Source organism: Tachypleus tridentatus, chromosome 9 (assembly GCF_004210375.1).
Source record: "Tachypleus tridentatus isolate NWPU-2018 chromosome 9, ASM421037v1, whole genome shotgun sequence".
NCBI classification, from domain to species: domain Eukaryota; kingdom Metazoa; phylum Arthropoda; class Merostomata; order Xiphosura; family Limulidae; genus Tachypleus; species Tachypleus tridentatus.
This window is the reverse complement of record NC_134833.1, coordinates 167,840,922-167,860,439: the sequence shown is the minus strand read 5'-3', so window position 1 is coordinate 167,860,439 and position 19,518 is coordinate 167,840,922. Positions and strand designations below refer to the sequence as shown.

General features: G+C 34.2%; 1 protein-coding gene across 1 annotated transcript in view; it reads left to right on the top strand.

Moving 5' to 3' along the window:
- Positions 1-19,518, top strand: part of LOC143227576 (muscle-specific protein 300 kDa-like) — a 134,068-nt gene that overhangs the window by 80,067 nt on the left and 34,483 nt on the right. The window contains 5 exon segments of the mRNA XM_076459005.1: positions 8,939-9,286; positions 10,598-10,662; positions 11,894-12,000; positions 13,513-13,699; positions 14,050-14,655. Of these exon segments, the coding sequence (XP_076315120.1) occupies positions 8,939-9,286; positions 10,598-10,662; positions 11,894-12,000; positions 13,513-13,699; positions 14,050-14,655 (1,313 nt within the window).

Sequence of the window (19,518 nt, the reverse complement as noted above, 5' to 3'; positions counted from 1 at the left end):
AAGTTCACTTTATAGTCCATTCTTTTGGCCACTTCCTGCACTTTAAAAGGTATTTTCCACTGCAAAGTGAGTTTGTTGTTTGTCCAAATTTAAATATCAGTCTTTGGCCTTCTTGTCACAGAAGAGCTTCTAACTGCCTTGACCTGCTTACACATTCTCTTTAGCAAGTTGACAGGTATCCTCCACTCAGTTTCTGAGGTCTAACAAATACTGGTATGTGTTCCTTGTGCTATTCTTCTGAAGGGTAGAAGCCTGAACTTGCTTGTGTGGCTTTTCTGTAAGCAAATAATACTGCCTGCAGGTACCTGTTCCAGTCATTTGGTCTGTCCTGGCACATCTTCTTTAGCATGCTTTTTAAGACTCTATTGACTCCCTCACAAAGTCCATTACATTCAGGGTTGTGATGATGTGTCTGCACACTTCCTTCATCAGTTCAGAAGTAAACTGGGTCCATCTATCATTCAAGACTTCTTTTGGATAGCCTACACTGCAAAACATTTCCAGATGTGCTTGTGCTACTCTTTCTATCTTTGGCAGTGCTATAGCTTCTGGATAACATTTTGCATAGTAAACTACTGTCAGCACATACTGGTTGCCCTTGTTAGATACAGGTGCTAGTTGTACAACCAAGTCCACATCTGCTCTGCTGAATAACTTTTCTATGAGAGGCATCTCACCCAGTGGCACCTTGGTCACCTTTTCTGAAGGTATTGTTCCTTGGCAGATGTTACATGACTTGCAGAATATTGTTACATGTTCAGTGACCCATTGCCAATAGGAAGTTGCTGGTGATTCTGTCTGCCATCTTTTTTGTTCCTGGGTGTCATCTCACAATCAGCTCACGAACCAACTTCATTACTTGTGTCCAGTGTTCTGTTGGTACTGTGATTTGTTTAACTTCACACATAATGTCCGTACCACCTATAGACAACACCCAATACTTTTACTTGGTTGATCCTACCCCAACAGGACCAACTGATTGACCCTGGAGGGCTACCAGTTTACAGGAATTCAGGGTCAAAGTAGTGTATTGTGGTTGGACCCTCAACCACCAAAATTCTCTTCTCCCCTTTATGGGTTGCCATCCGTGGCAAACATGGGTGGATGTCCAGATCCCAGAGTAGGTAAACTGAAAAGACAGTATGTTTTCTGGAAGTTCTCCATGTTGCATAGAGGCATCCATACTAAGGGGTTCAGGAAAGCATCCATGTCGTCTTTCTGTCCATCAAGTTTAGGCATATTAGGTCAGCTTGCCCTGACCCCAGTGTCATTCTTGGATCCTTCGTCTTTCTGTTAGGTGGTCTTAGCAGTTTCAATTTGTTTTTTTTTTTCGTCTCTCCTCCATTTCCATTCTTTGCTTTTTGTTTTCTATCCTCTCCTCTCTGTCTCTCTCCTGTTGATTCTTGTTGTTCTTTAACAAACTTCCATAAGTCACCATCTGTTAGTCCAAGCTACTCACCTCTCTCTACCAATTTATCAAAATCAGTTAATATGGCTATGTAGAATGATAGTAATAATTAAACTGTTTTTACCACCACCGCATTGTACACATATAGGACTGTTTTCACTGTCGCTCACATTTTTTCTACCACTGTATAATCATGGCTAGCTCACCAATGTCAGGTTTTTATAAAGGCCAATTCTTTACAGTATGTGGCTGACTTTCTGGTAATAAATTTAATGAATAAATGGAAAACACACAATCCACTTGTTTTAAAGTAGTATATTCAATAGACATCAAACATATCTACAAAACCTTGTTATACAATTGGTTATCACAGTCGAATCCAGAATTTAATTGTCTCTTTTTTATGAAGATCAGATGGATAAGTTCCATTTTTTGTCAAGACAAATTATTCTCCTCTACTCTGTTATTACAATACAATCAGTGCTAAATTAACTTACGTTAATTCATGGGTTACCACAGTTTTGAATCATTCTCTTTTATATCAAAAGTCCACACACGCGTCCACACACGCTGGTTCAGTTACTTTCGAATTTTATTGACCAAACAAAATATTCTCTCTATCTCTGTTATTACAATACAGTCTGCAATTATAACACTTTAAAAGCTGCCATTTCTTTCTTGGTTATCTCACTTATATTCAGAACTTTAAATAATTGCTTTCTTTTTATCACTGTTCACATGGGCTTATTCAATTACTTTAGAAATCCATTGGAAAGACAAATGTGTGAACATTAAATACCAGTATTAACCTAGCAGGAACACTGTGTAAGTACGTTAATACCAGTATTAACATTGCAGGAACACTGTGTAAGTACGTTAATACCAGTATTAACATTGCAGGAACACTGTGTAAGTACTTTAATACCAGTATTAACATAGCAGGAACACTCTCTAAGTACATTAATACCAGTGTTAACATAGCAGGAACACTGTGTAAGTACAGTAAATACCAGTATTAACATAGCAGGAACACTCTCTAAGTACATTAATACCAGTGTTAACATAGCAGGAACACTGTGTAAGTACATTAATACCAGTGTTAACATAGCAGGAACACTGTGTAAGTACATTAATACCAGTGTTAACATAGCAGGAACACTGTGTAAGTACATTAATACCAGTATTAACACAGCAGGAACACTGTGTAAGTACATTAATACCAGTGTTAACATAGCAGGAACACTGTGTAAGTACATTAATACCAGTGTTAACATAGCAGGAACACTGTGTAAGTACATTAAATACCAGTATTAACATAGCAGGAACACTGTGTAAGTACATTAAACACCAGTGTTAACATAGCAGGAACACTGTGTAAGTACATTAATACCAGTGTTAACATAGCAGGAACACTGTGTAAGTACATTAAATACCAGTATTAACATAGCAGGAACACTGTGTAAGTACATTAAACACCAGTGTTAACATAGCAGGAACACTGTGTAAGTACATTAAATACCAGTGTTAACATAGCAGGAACACTGTGTAAGTACATTAAATACCAGTATTAACATAGCAGGAACACTGTGCAAGTACATTAAATACCAGTGTTAACATAGCAGGAACTCTGGGTAAGTACATTAAATACCAGTATTAACATAGCAGGAACACTGTGTAAGTACATTAAATACCAGTGTTAACATAGCAGGAACACTGTGTAAGTACATTAAATACCAGTGTTAACATAGCAGGAACACTGTGTAAGTACATTAATACCAGTATTAACACAGCAGGAACACTGTGTAAGTACATTAATACCAGTGTTAACATAGCACGAACACTGTGTAAGTACATTAAACACCAGTATTAACATAGCACGAACACTGTGTAAGTACATTAAACACCAGTATTAACATAGCAGGAACACTGTGTAAGTTCATTAATACCAGTATTAACATAGCAGGAATACTGTGTAAGTACATTAAATACCAGTGTGTTAACATAGCAGGAACACTGTGTAAGTACAGTAAATACCAGTATTAACATAGCAGGAACACTGTGTAAGTACTTTAATACCAGTATTATCATAGCAGGAACACTGTGTAAGTACAGTAAATACCAGTATTAACATAGCAGGAGCACTGTGTAAGTACATTAATACCAGTTATAACATAGCAGGAACACTGTGTAAGTACATTAATATCAGTATTAACATAGCAGAAACACTCTCTAAGTACATTAATACCAGTGTTAACATAGCAGGAACACTCTCTAAGTACATTAATACCAGTGTTAACATAGCAGGAACACTGTGTAAGTACATTAATACCAGTATTAACATAGCAGGAACACTGTGTAAGTACATTAATACCAATATTAACATAGCAGGAACACTGTGTAAGTACATTAATACCAGTATTAACACAGCAGGAACACTGTGTAAGTACATTAATACCAATATTAACATAGCAGGAACACTGTGTAAGTACATTAATACCAGTATTAACACAGCAGGAACACTGTGTAAGTACATTAATACCAGTGTTAACATAGCAGGAATACTGTGTAAGTACATTAAATACCAGTGTGTTAACATAGCAGGAACACTCTCTAAGTACATTAATACCAGTATTAACCTAGCAGGAACACTGTGTAAGTGCGTTAATACCAGTATTAACATTGCAGGAACACTGTGTAAAATGCGTTAATACCAGTATTCACATTGCAGGAACACTGTGTAAGTACGTTAATACCAGTATTAACATTGCAGGAACACTGTATAAGTACTTTAATACCAGTATTAACATAGCAGGAACACTCTCTAAGTACATTAATACCAGTGTTAACATAGCAGGAACACTGTGTAAGTACATTAATACCAGTATTAACACAGCAGGAACACTGTGTAAGTACATTAATACCAATATTAACATAGCAGGAACACTGTGTAAGTACATTAATATCAGTGTTAACATAGCAGGAACACTGTGTAAGTACATTAATACCTGTATTAACATAGCAGGAACATTCTCTAAGTACATCAATACCAGTATTAACATAGCAGGAACACTGTGTAAGTACAGTAAATACCAGTATTAACATAGCAGGAACACTCTCTAAGTACATTAATACCAGTGTTAACATAGCAGGAACACTGTGTAAGTACATTAATACCAGTGTTAACATAGCAGGAACACTGTGTAAGTACATTAATACCAGTATTAACATAGCAGGAACACTGTGTAAGTACATTAATACCAGTATTAACATACCAGGAACACTGTGTAAGTACATTAATACCAATATTAACATAGCAGGAACACTGTGTAAGTACATTAATACCTGTATTAACATAGCAGGAACATTCTCTAAGTACATCAATACCAGTATTAACATAGCAGGAACACTGTGTAAGTACAGTAAATACCAGTATTAACATAGCAGGAACACTGTGTAAGTACATTAATACCAGTGTTAACATAGCAGGAACACTGTGTAAGTACATTAAATACCAGTGTTAACATAGCAGGAACTCTGGGTAAGTACATTAAATACCAGTATTAACATAGCAGGAACACTGTGTAAGTATATTAAATACCAGTGTTAACATAGCAGGAACACTGTGTAAGTACATTAAATACCAGTGTTAACATAGCAGGAACACTGTGTAAGTACATTAATACCAGTATTAACACAGCAGGAACACTGTGTAAGTACATTAATACCAGTGTTAACATAGCACGAACACTGTGTAAGTACATTAAACACCAGTATTAACATAGCACGAACACTGTGTAAGTACATTAAACACCAGTATTAACATAGCAGGAACACTGTGTAAGTTCATTAATACCAGTGTTAACATAGCAGGAACACTGTGTAAGTACATTAAATACCAGTGTGTTAACATAGCAGGAACACTGTGTAAGTACAGTAAATACCAGTATTAACATAGCAGGAACACTGTGTAAGTACTTTAATACCAGTATTATCATAGCAGGAACACTCTCTAAGTACATTAATACCAGTATTAACATAGCAGGAACACTGTGTAAGTACAGTAAATACCAGTATTAACATAGCAGGAGCACTGTGTAAGTACATTAATACCAGTTATAACATAGCAGGAACACTGTGTAAGTACATTAATATCAGTATTAACATAGCAGAAACACTCTCTAAGTACATTAATACCAGTGTTAACATAGCAGGAACACTCTCTAAGTACATTAATACCAGTGTTAACATAGCAGGAACACTGTGTAAGTACATTAATACCAGTATTAACATAGCAGGAACACTGTGTAAGTACATTAATACCAATATTAACATAGCAGGAACACTGTGTAAGTACATTAATACCAGTATTAACACAGCAGGAACACTGTGTAAGTACATTAATACCAATATTAACATAGCAGGAACACTGTGTAAGTACATTAATACCTGTATTAACATAGCAGGAACATTCTCTAAGTACATCAATACCAGTATCAACATAGCAGGAACACTGTGTAAGTACAGTAAATACCAGTATTAACATAGCAGGAACACTCTCTAAGTACATTAATACCAGTGTTAACATAGCAGGAACACTGTGTAAGTACATTAATACCAGTGTTAACATAGCAGGAACACTGTGTAAGTACATTAATACCAGTGTTAACATAGCAGGAACACTGTGTAAGTACATTAATACCAGTATTAACTTAGCAGGAACACTGTGTAAGTACGTTAATACCAGTATTAACATTGCAGGAACACTGTGTAAGTACGTTAATACCAGTATTAACATTGCAGGAACACTGTGTAAGTACATTAATACCAGTATTAACATAGCAGGAACACTGTCTAAGTACATTAATACCAGTGTTAACATAGCAGGAACACTGTGTAAGTACAGTAAATACCAGTATTAACATAGCAGGAACACTCTCTAAGTACATTAATACCAGTGTTAACATAGCAGGAACACTGTGTAAGTACATTAATACCAGTGTTAACATAGCAGGAACACTGTGTAAGTACATTAATACCAGTATTAACACAGCAGGAACACTGTGTAAGTACATTAATACCAATATTAACATAGCAGGAACACTGTGTAAGTACATTAATACCAGTGTTAACATAGCAGGAACACTGTGTAAGTACATTAATACCTGTATTAACATAGCAGGAACATTCTCTAAGTACATCAATACCAGTATCAACATAGCAGGAACACTGTGTAAGTACAGTAAATACCAGTATTAACATAGCAGGAACACTCTCTAAGTACATTAATACCAGTGTTAACATAGCAGGAACACTGTGTAAGTACATTAATACCAGTGTTAACATAGCAGGAACACTGTGTAAGTACATTAATACCAGTGTTAACATAGCAGGAACACTGTGTAAGTACATTAATACCAGTATTAACATACCAGGAACACTGTGTAAGTACGTTAATACCAGTATTAACATTGCAGGAACACTGTGTAAGTACGTTAATACCAGTATTAACATTGCAGGAACACTGTGTAAGTACATTAATACCAGTATTAACATAGCAGGAACACTGTCTAAGTACATTAATACCAGTGTTAACATAGCAGGAACACTGTGTAAGTACAGTAAATACCAGTATTAACATAGCAGGAACACTCTCTAAGTACATTAATACCAGTGTTAACATAGCAGGAACACTGTGTAAGTACATTAATACCAGTGTTAACATAGCAGGAACACTGTGTAAGTACATTAATACCAGTATTAACACAGCAGGAACACTGTGTAAGTACATTAATACCAATATTAACATAGCAGGAACACTGTGTAAGTACATTAATACCAGTGTTAACATAGCAGGAACACTGTGTAAGTACATTAATACCTGTATTAACATAGCAGGAACATTCTCTAAGTACATCAATACCAGTATCAACATAGCAGGAACACTGTGTAAGTACAGTAAATACCAGTATTAACATAGCAGGAACACTCTCTAAGTACATTAATACCAGTGTTAACATAGCAGGAACACTGTGTAAGTACATTAATACCAGTGTTAACATAGCAGGAACACTGTGTAAGTACATTAATACCAGTATTAACATAGCAGGAACACTGTGTAAGTACATTAATACCAGTATTAACATACCAGGAACACTGTGTAAGTACATTAATACCAATATTAACATAGCAGGAACACTGTGTAAGTACATTAATATCAGTGTTAACATAGCAGGAACACTGTGTAAATACATTAATACCTGTATTAACATAGCAGGAACATTCTCTAAGTACATCAATACCAGTATTAACATAGCAGGAACACTGTGTAAGTACAGTAAATACCAGTATTAACATAGCAGGAACACTCTCTAAGTACATTAATACCAGTGTTAACATAGCAGGAACACTGTGTAAGTACATTAATACCAGTGTTAACATAGCAGGAACACTGTGTAAGTACATTAATACCAGTATTAACATAGCAGGAACACTGTGTAAGTACATTAATACCATTATTAACATACCAGGAACACTGTGTAAGTACATTAATACCATTATTAACATACCAGGAACACTGTGTAAGTACATTAATACCAGTATTAACATACCAGGAACACTGTGTAAGTACATTAATACTAGTGTTAACATAGCACGAACACTGTGTAAGTACATTAAATACCAGTATTAACATAGTAGGAACACTCTCTAAGTACATTAATACCAGTATTAACATGGCAGGAACACTGTGTAAGTACATTATATACCAGTATTAACATAGCAGGAACACTCTGTTAATACATTAAATAGTTTTGAATACTAGGTAGTTATGACATTATGTTTTAAACTAGACCTTGTAAATAAGGTTCTTAATAACTGAACCAGTCTGTGTGGACTTTTTATATAAAAGAGAATGATTCAAAACTATGGTAACGTTTTAAACTAGACTTTGTGGTTTTGCAGCAGATTAGTGATAAAAATTAAACTAATATGTCTCTAGGATGAGAAATACCGTGTGTAAAGATAGGAATTTATGGTGTACTCATGTGAATAAAGAAATATATGTCTATGAAATGAAGAGATAATGTGTAAGGATAGGATTTTGTGAATATATACCAACCTAATGACCTGGTTAATGAATAGATGACATTTTACAAAACAATGCTGACAATTTTCAGTGTATAGTACAAATATGTCAGTAATTTAGGCTTAAAGTAAACCATAAACATAAATTTATCAATAAAAATACAGTAAAAGGAAGGTAATATTTGATTGAAACATTAGGCAACATTTATCGTTAAAACATATACCCTTTTTATATACCTTACATCTCAAAAGGCTATAAAAACTTCATTAGAAGCCATACGATGTGACTTTTCTAAAAATGTAAATTTTTCCTATGACATATTGTAAACTTGTTGTTGTTAATGTAAGTATGTTTATTTTTCTTTAATTTAACATATTTTGTAACAAATTTGTAAGTTATCTTTACCAATTACTTGTTATTTGCTTTAATATTTTGCCGTTTTAAAGAAATCACATCGAAACTGGAGGAACTGAAACGAATCCTTCAAGAGAAGATTGAATTTGCCAAAGAATTATTTGCTGAGCTGCAGGAGTATGAACGTCTGCAAGAAAATATCAACCATTGGTTGAATCTGACAGAATCTACTCTTGCCAGTGATGTTCGAACAGATGTAGCAGAAGACATCTTGGAGGAACAGATTACCACTCATACCAAACTGAAAGAAGAGTCTCATGTTCTTGAAGATCGCTTGCAAAACCTACAGAAAGCTGCTGAAGGCATAATAGACAAAGTAAAAGAAGCTGAAAGACTCCTTATTGAAGGTGAACTTCAAAGGTTAGAAGAACATCGCAAAGGTAAGCATTTGCCTTCTTTCTCAAAAAACGTGTCTGTGTACAGCACTTAGACTGGAGTAAACTAATGTTTTTATATCAGATGTTTCAGCATGAAACTTCCAGTAATAAATCTGATCTTCATCACCTGTTATTAGAACCATATAATTTCTTCGTGTTAGAATGATATATTTCACCATTTGATGATTTGAAAAGTTTCAAGCAATCAAACAACACAACAAGAAAGTTTGATATATTAAATACATTGTTAATAAATGTTCAGTTTTACTGTGTCACTTGTGACACAACTTTACTAACGACAGAATTGTCTCTGTCACTTGTGACACAACTTTACTGACGACAGAATTGTCTCTGTCACTTGTGACACAACTTTACTGACGACAGAAGTGTCTCTGTCACTTGTGACACAACTTTACTAACTACAGAAGTGTCTCTCTTCTACAGCACAACTTTACTGATCACAGAATTGCCTCTCTCTTCTGCAGCACAACTTTACTGAAGTGATTTTGGTGTATAATTGTATGCAATAACTCTCTACCAAAAAGAGTACAACACTACCTCTAAGTAGAGCTGGCTCTTCTATACCAGTTGGGCCTAGCATGGCCAGGTGATTAGGGAGTTCAACTCATAATCTGAAAGTCATGAGTTCAAATCCCCATCACAGGTAAAAAGTAGCCCAACAGTTGTGGGTGGGTGGTGATAACTCGCTGCCTTTCCTCTAGTCTGCTAAATTAGGGATGGCTAATGCAGATAGCACACATATAACTTTGTGTGAAATTCAAAAACAAACAAATTGTACCAATTGTTCAATCATGAGTTGTTAATATGGCATTCATATGTTGAGATGTGTTTTGCTCATTTGAGATTTCTTAACATCAATATCAAGTATCTATAAAATGAACAGTTGTTAAAATAATTTTATTTTCAAAGAAACTTCTACCTGTGCAAACTTTGTGGCTCAAATTTTCCATAACATGAATTGCATTGAGATGGTCATTTTCATACTGTCTTGGTTTGAACATCAGGAGTTTTATTACTCTAGACAACTTACCTTCTTTGTCTGTCAGAGGATATAATGGTCATTTTTGGTGGGTGTAACTTTGACCTTTTTTAAACATTGGCACAGACTTCTCTCTTACTGTGATTTCCATCCAAGAAGCAAAGATTTCTTACAGTCTTTTCCTACCACATAAATTTGTAAACAATTATTACAGTGTAGATAGAGACCTACCATGATATTTTGTTTTCCTAAGTTGTTGTTGTTTTTTTGATAGACACTTTTTTTTTGTAAATTATCATTTTCTTCTTCCTCAGCCTTGTTTTTCTCACTTCGTTATCCTGTTGCTGGCATTTGTGGTTGGAACAACCTTCTGGACCAAGTATGTTTACCTTCCTTTTATCTCATGGACCTTCAGCTGGCTCATTTCCTCCACCATTGAGTTTTTGGTGTGTTACTTTATTCTTTGTGGTCATGCACCAGATTTATCTGTCTTGGCTTCTCTGATAATCTGTTTTTCCAAAGTTCCTTCTTTTTCAATTGCTTTCTCTCATCCTCAATCATTTTCACTCCCTGTTTGTCGTTCCATTTATCTTCTCCCATCTGGTCTTCCACTGTTTTCAGGTTTAAGTGCTAACAATTTTATCAGTAACTATATTTTGGGCTGAGGAACAGTAGGAATCCATTTGGCTTGATTTGTGGATCTATGAATTCCTTTTGCAGCCAGGTTTTGGGGGCTATATGTTTTATCATTTGTCCTTACCCTTTGTTTTTTATCTCCTCCTTTCTTTTCTTATGTTTCCATCCTTTCTTTCATCCAGGGGATCTTGTTTCCCACCAGCATCGTTTTGTGGCAGTGTTAGCTTTTTTTGTCAATGATGCTATTTAAAGCATATCTCACTCTACTATAGGATTTTTTTCCCATCTGTTTGTCACTACCCTGTACAGCAGAGATTGACATACAGTCATTGTTCTGTTATGTTTTCATGGGTTTCTCATCCTTCATCAGTTTAAATGGTGCATTTTCTCACCCTCTGGTGGTGTTTTTCTTTGTGGCTTTAGATAACAAAGATATATGTTCAAATTCACATTCTCGTCTTTCCATCATCCAGACATTACTTTCAATGATGCCTTCTTTTAGCTCCAATCCAGCAGGACTTCTCTAACCATACTTCTCCCCTTCTTTGGTAGACAGCTCATCAAGGCTGTCTAATTGAGCTGTAGAGTATGATCTCACAAACTTTCACTGTCTGGTTCACTTGGATATGCTCTTCTATTCTTATCTCAGCTGGGCTCAACCTTATCTGCTTTGTTTGTGGGCCATGGATAGTTTAGTTTCTGTAGTTCTGTCCTTTCCTTATCTTCCGGCATGAGAGGTTCTCCCACTTTTGAGGACTTGGGTTTCAATGAAACTTGTAGTCCCTTATAGCATGCTAAATTGTGTTTTTTTGTTTTGGATGCTGCACAGTCTATGAAACATCTCTGGTGACCCCTTGTCTTCCCTTATACGACTTTTCCCTTCCCTGTATGCTGATTTTACCCTGACATTCAACTGAATCAGTGTTATGGAAGGTGCTGTTCTTTTTCCTTCCTCACAGATGCTTTCCTGACAGAATGAGCCACTTGTTTCAGCTCTTTCTAGACTTCATTCCAGGAAACCTAGAGTAATGAAACCTTCATATCAACCTTGTAGAATTCTTAGTAGTTTGTTGGAGTTTAGGTAATACTTCCAGTTTTAAAAGTCATTTGATAATGATTCACTGGTGCAACTCAACTGTGATATCCTATATCAACTGGCAGGAGGAACTTGGTCACACTCTTTCAGTCCTCTTCTGGACACATACTTTACAACTTCACTTTGTAGTACTTCATATTCCAAGTACAGTGAATCTTCTAGAATATTGAGATCTGACAAAACATTTCCTATAGAGTGGTCCCTCAATCCTCTTTGTTTTCAATGGTTTCACTCTTGTCTCGGCAATGCTGTACTTCTCCTATTCTGGTCTCCTCTTCTACATACATCAACTCCAATGGTAGATTTATTTAGTCAAGATTGGTTCATCACTTCATTTATGCTCCTCCCTATTTGTCTTCTCACGTCATGTTCTCTCTTTTGTTCATGGCACCCATCGTTTGGTCCTTCTGTTGACATCTTATTGGCTGGTTAACTAATTGTTTGCTCTGTTGAATCTTCTAAGGTCTCTTCCCTTTTCCTATGTCACTCTCACATAATAACAAAAACCCTAATAAAAATTGATAACCTTATGAATGAAACTTTGACCTCTGCAATGGAAAGTGTCATCTTTAGAGTATATCAATGTGTAGCAGTTTGTAGCAGACATTTTCTGAATATTATTAATAAACATCTTTTGTATTTACAGTTTCATAAGTTATAAACATATTTTGTTATCAATGGTTGCAGTTTAAATGCCTACAATTCTTTCGATGGACCATGTACATTTATTCAATTAACTGAATTATGATGTCTCAGAGCTTCAAGAAATGATCTCTCTTCAATTTTCATAAAAAAATCATAATGTGGAGAGTTTACCCACAGTTTTACCTTCAAGCATTTTAGACATTTATTGTTATTTAAAAATTTTGTTGGGTTTAAAAATGAATCCAGTTCTCTCAATAGTTATTTTTAATTTATTAATTCTGCTGCCCCATGTGTGAGGGTATGGAGATAATTTAAAAGAACACTCATCTTGGTTTCAGGACAAGTTCAACTTTTGTTCAGTGTGGTTAAATGAATGTATCATGTTGGTCCATCCCCCAGAGTTGAACATAATCAGTAGAATGAAATATGAAGCTATGATTGAAGTTATTTTATAGCTTGTTGAATCTCAGCCCCAAAGAAGTAAAAATAACTTCAATCATAGCTTCATTTTTCATTCTACTGATTATGCTCAATTCTGGGGGATGGACCAACATGATACATTCATTTAACCACACTGAACAAAAGTTGAACTTTCCCTGAAACCAGGATGAGTGTTCTTTTAACTAAACTTTTGTTCACTATTAGGTATTTAAAATTTCAGAGAACAGTGACATTTGAAATTTGCAAGTTAAATATTAAGTTTAAGATGAGATTGTGTAAATGAAGTTACTTAAAAGTAATCAGAGTGAAAAAAGTGGTTTAAAATAATAATATTGTGATTTTTCATATGTGATGTGATACTTTTTAAAACTATAATTGCTTAGTTGATGTTTCTTATTTGCATACCTTCAGGTTAGAAGAACTCATCAAAGAACGCCTACAAGCATTGGAAGATGCTCTTCTGGTCCGTCATGAACAAGTGACTCGTGTTGAAGAAACCACAGAAATGTTAGAAGAACTCCAAACGACTCTGTGTACTCTCAATCAACCAATGGGTGTCTCTGTAGAGGATTCACGTGTCTTGCTGGAGACCTGTGAAGTGGGTGATTTACAATAATCTTAAAATAATAGACAATTCTTTCACTTCTAGCCATAATGAGGTTGCAATGGCAGTAGTTTGGCTCAAATTAAAAGTTGTATTTTTGTTATTATGTGGATAATAGAAGTCTGTTTGTTTACAACTTCATTACTAAAATGTGTAAAACCCTGATGTGTGCAATTCTTATTCAGAAAAACAGCAAAATGCATTAGTGATTTTGTATGTAATATTCCTTGATTTTGTGTAAATGAATGAGGATACTTTTGTTTAGTTGTATGTGATTTTGACTCCATGTTACTAGGGTCTAAAGTTCTAACTGTTTTTAACTTATGATGTTTGAAACTTTTTAGGAAGTTTTGAAGAAACTTCAAAAAGTTGAAGAAAAAATAGACCAGCTAAAACCTCATTCTCAATTCACTGAAGAACTACAAAAACTGTTAAACCAGTACCAAGATGCAGTTAGGGCTGCAGAAGACCAGCATGCGAGAATCAAACAGTCCGTTGCACAACGGGAACAGTATCATTCAAGTATAAGAGATATAACAGACGTTATTAGCAAATGCACCAAGACTATCACAGTAGTGGAAGAAAGCCAGGCTGATTCTGCAGAGAAACTAAGAAAGTATCAGAATCTCCTTGACCAGATTGTGGAATGTGAAGCCAAGCTGACAGCTGCTCAAGATAAAGGGGAAGTGATTGGAAGAGAAGGCTCTGTTTCTGATCGTAATTCTGTTATGGATGAGCTTCAGCAACTGAAAAGTCAGCTAAATAACTTGAAAAAGACAGTTCAGAAGATGAAGTCTGACCACGAGAACATGATGGCTGAACAAAAGAGGCTTGTAAATGACCTAGAAGATATACTTGAGCAGTTGAGAAAAGATGATGTAGCAGTGAAGACACGCCCTCTCTTAGCTCTTTATTTGCCTGCTGTAGAGGAGGACATAATAAAACATAAGGTATAACATCGGCAACTTCCATAACATTATCACATTTAAATATGTCTGTTGTCCTGGTCATTAGCCTGTAAAATCACCTCACTACCATTTATTTACCTATTATTTTATATTCTTAATACATGTGTTGTTCTAACCAGTAACATATAGTATAATCAAAATAGTAACTAATTACAGATAAGTTATTATTTATTCTTAAAGTGTATATTTGAGTAAGGAAAAATCCTATTATAATATAACAGTAGGTAGGCAAACAGAAATGTATAAAGCAGCTTGCACAACCACCTAAATAATAAGTAATAATCCTATTCTAATATAACAGTAGGTAGGCAAACAGAAATGTATAAAGCAGCTTGCACAACCACCTAAATAATAAGTAATAATCCTATTCTAATATAACAGTAGGTAGGCAAACAGAAATGTATAAAGCAGCTTGCACAACCACCTAAATAATAAGTAATAATCCTATTCTAATATAACAGTAGGTAGGCAAACAGAAATGTATAAAGCAGCTTGCACAACCACCTAAATAATAAGTAATAATCCTATTCTAATATAACAGTGGGTAGGCAAACAGAAATGTATAAAGCAGCTTGCACAACCACCTAAATAATAAGTAATAATCCTATTCTAATATAACAGTAGGTAGGCAAACAGAAATAGGCAAACAGAAATGTATAAAATATAACATAAGGTAGGCAGCTTGCACAACCACCTAAATAATAAGTAATAATCCTATTCTAATATAACAGTAGGTAGGCAAACAGAAATGTATAAAGCAGCTTGCACAACCACCTAAATAATAAGTAATAATCCTATTCTAATATAACAGTAGGTAGGCAAACAGAAATGTATAAAGCAGCTTGCACAACCACCTAAATAATAAGTAATAATCCTATTCTAATATAACAGTAGGTAGGCAAACAGAAATGTATAAAGCAGCTTGCACAACCACCTAAATAATAAGTAATAATCCTATTCTAATATAACAGTAGGTAGGCAAACAGAAATGTATAAAGCAGCTTGCACAACCACCTAAATAATAAGTAATAATCCTATTCTAATATAACAGTAGGTAGGCAAACAGAAATGTATAAAGCAGCTTGCACAACCACCTAAATAATAAGTAATAATCCTATTCTAATATAACAGTAGGTAGGCAAACAGAAATGTATAAAGCAGCTTGCACAACCACCTAAATAATAAGTAATAATCCTATTCTAATATAACAGTAGGTAGGCAAACAGAAATGTATAAAGCAGCTTGCACAACCACCTAAATAATAAGTAATAATCCTATTCTAATATAACAGTAGGTAGGCAAACAGAAATGTATAAAGCAGCTTGCACAACCACCTAAATAATAAGTAATAATCCTATTCTAATATAACAGTAGGTAGGCAAACAGAAATGTATAAAGCAGCTTGCACAACCACCTAAATAATAAGTAATAATCCTATTCTAATATAACAGTAGGTAGGCAAACAGAAATGTATAAAGCAGCTTGCACAACCACCTAAATAATAAGTAATAATCCTATTCTAATATAACAGTAGGTAGGCAAACAGAAATGTATAAAGCAGCTTGCACAACCACCTAAATAATAAGTAATAATCCTATTCTAATATAACAGTAGGTAGGCAAACAGAAATGTATAAAGCAGCTTGCACAACCACCTAAATAATAAGTAATAATCCTATTCTAATATAACAGTAGGTAGGCAAACAGAAATGTATAAAGCAGCTTGCACAACCACCTAAATAATAAGTAATAATCCTATTCTAATATAACAGTAGGTAGGCAAACAGAAATGTATAAAGCAGCTTGCACAACCACCTAAATAATAAGTAATAATCCTATTCTAATATAACAGTAGGTAGGCAAACAGAAATGTATAAAGCAGCTTGCACAACCACCTAAATAATAAGTAATAATCCTATTCTAATATAACAGTAGGTAGGCAAACAGAAATGTATAAAGCAGCTTGCACAACCACCTAAATAATAAGTAATAATCCTATTCTAATATAACAGTAGGTAGGCAAACAGAAATGTATAAAAGCAGCTTGCACAACCACCTAAATAATAAGTAATAATCCTATTCTAATATAACAGTAGGTAGGCAAACAGAAATGTATAAAAGCAGCTTGCACAACCACCTAAATAATAAGTAATAATCCTATTCTAATATAACAGTAGGTAGGCAAACAGAAATGTATAAAGCAGCTTGCACAACCACCTAAATAATAAGTAATAATCCTATTCTAATATAACAGTAGGTAGGCAAACAGAAATGTATAAAGCAGCTTGCACAACCACCTAAATAATAAGTAATAATCATTCTAATATAACAGCTTGCACTTGCACACCACCTAAATAATAAGTAATAATCCTATTCTAATATAACAGTAGGTAGGCAAACAGAAATGTATAAAGCAGCTTGCACAACCACCTAAATAATAAGTAATAATCCTATTCTAATATAACAGTAGGTAGGCAAACAGAAATGTATAAAGCAGCTTGCACAACCACCTAAATAATAAGTAATAATCCTATTCTAATATAACAGTAGGTAGGCAAACAGAAATGTATAAAGCAGCTTGCACAACCACCTAAATAATAAGTAATAATCCTATTCTAATATAACAGTAGGTAGGCAAACAGAAATGTATAAAGCAGCTTGCACAACCACCTAAATAATAAGTAATAATCCTATTCTAATATAACAGTAGGTAGGCAAACAGAAATGTATAAAGCAGCTTGCACAACCACCTAAATAATAAGTAATAATCCTATTCTAATATAACAGTAGGTAGGCAAACAGAAATGTATAAAGCAGCTTGCACAACCACCTAAATAATAAGTAATAATCCTATTCTAATATAACAGTAGGTAGGCAAACAGAAATGTATAAAGCAGCTTGCACAACCACCTAAATAATAAGTAATAATCCTATTCTAATATAACAGTAGGTAGGCAAACAGAAATGTATAAAGCAGCTTGCACAACCACCTAAATAATAAGTAATAATCCTATTCTAATATAACAGTAGGTAGGCAAACAGAAATGTATAAAGCAGCTTGCACAACCACCTAAATAATAAGTAATAATCCTATTCTAATATAACAGTAGGTAGGCAAACAGAAATGTATAAAGCAGCTTGCACAACCACCTAAATAATAAGTAATAATCCTATTCTAATATAACAGTAGGTAGGCAAACAGAAATGTATAAAAGTAATAATCCTATTCTAATATAACAGCTTGCACAACCACCTAAATAATAAGTAATAATCCTATTCTAATATAACAGTAGGTAGGCAAACAGAAATGTATAAAGCAGCTTGCACAACCACCTAAATAATAAGTAATAATCCTATTCTAATATAACAGTAGGTAGGCAAACAGAAATGTATAAAGCGGCTTGCACAACCACCTAAATAATAAGTAATAATCCTATTCTAATATAACAGTAGGTAGGCAAACAGAAATGTATAAAGCAGCTTGCACAACCACCTAAATAATAAGTAATAATCCTATTCTAATATAACAGTAGGTAGGCAAACAGAAATGTATAAAGCAGCTTGCACAACCACCTAAATAATAAGTAATAATCCTATTCTAATATAACAGTAGGTAGGCAAACAGAAATGTATAAAGCAGCTTGCACAACCACCTAAATAATAAGTAATAATCCTATTCTAATATAACAGTAGGTAGGCAAACAGAAATGTATAAAGCAGCTTGCACAACCACCTAAATAATAAGTAATAATCCTATTCTAATATAACAGTAGGTAGGCAAACAGAAATGTATAAAGCAGCTTGCACAACCACCTAAATAATAAGTAATAATCCTATTCTAATATAACAGTAGGTAGGCAAACAGAAATGTATAAAGCAGCTTGCACAACCACCTAAATAATAAGTAATAATCCTATTCTAATATAACAGTAGGTAGGCAAACAGAAATGTATAAAGCAGCTTGCACAACCACCTAAATAATAAGTAATAATCCTATTCTAATATAACAGTAGGTAGGCAAACAGAAATGTATAAAGCAGCTTGCACAACCACCTAAATAATAAGTAATAATCCTATTCTAATATAACAGTAGGTAGGCAAACAGAAATGTATAAAGCAGCTTGCACAACCACCTAAATAATAAGTAATAATCCTATTCTAATATAACAGTAGGTAGGCAAACAGAAATGTATAAAGCAGCTTGCACAACCACCTAAATAATAAGTAATAATCCTATTCTAATATAACAGTGGGTAGGCAAACAGAAATGTATAAAGCAGCTTGCACAACCACCTAAATAATAAGTAATAATCCTATTCTAATATAACAGTAGGTAGGCAAACAGAAATGTATAAAGCAGCTTGCACAACCACCTAAATAATAAGTAATAATCCTATTCTAATATAACAGTAGGTAGGCAAACAGAAATGTATAAAGCAGCTTGCACAACCACCTAAATAATAAGTAATAATCCTATTCTAATATAACAGTAGGTAGGCAAACAGAAATGTATAAAGCAGCTTGCACAACCACCTAAATAATAAGTAATAATCCTATTCTAATATAACAGTAGGTAGGCAAACAGAAATGTATAAAGCAGCTTGCACAACCACCTAAATAATAAGTAATAATCCTATTCTAATATAACAGTAGGTAGGCAAACAGAAATGTATAAAGCAGCTTGCACAACCACCTAAATAATAAGTAATAATCCTATTCTAATATAACAGTAGGTAGGCAAACAGAAATGTATAAAGCAGCTTGCACAACCACCTAAATAATAAGTAATAATCCTATTCTAATATAACAGTAGGTAGGCAAACAGAAATGTATAAAGCAGCTTGCA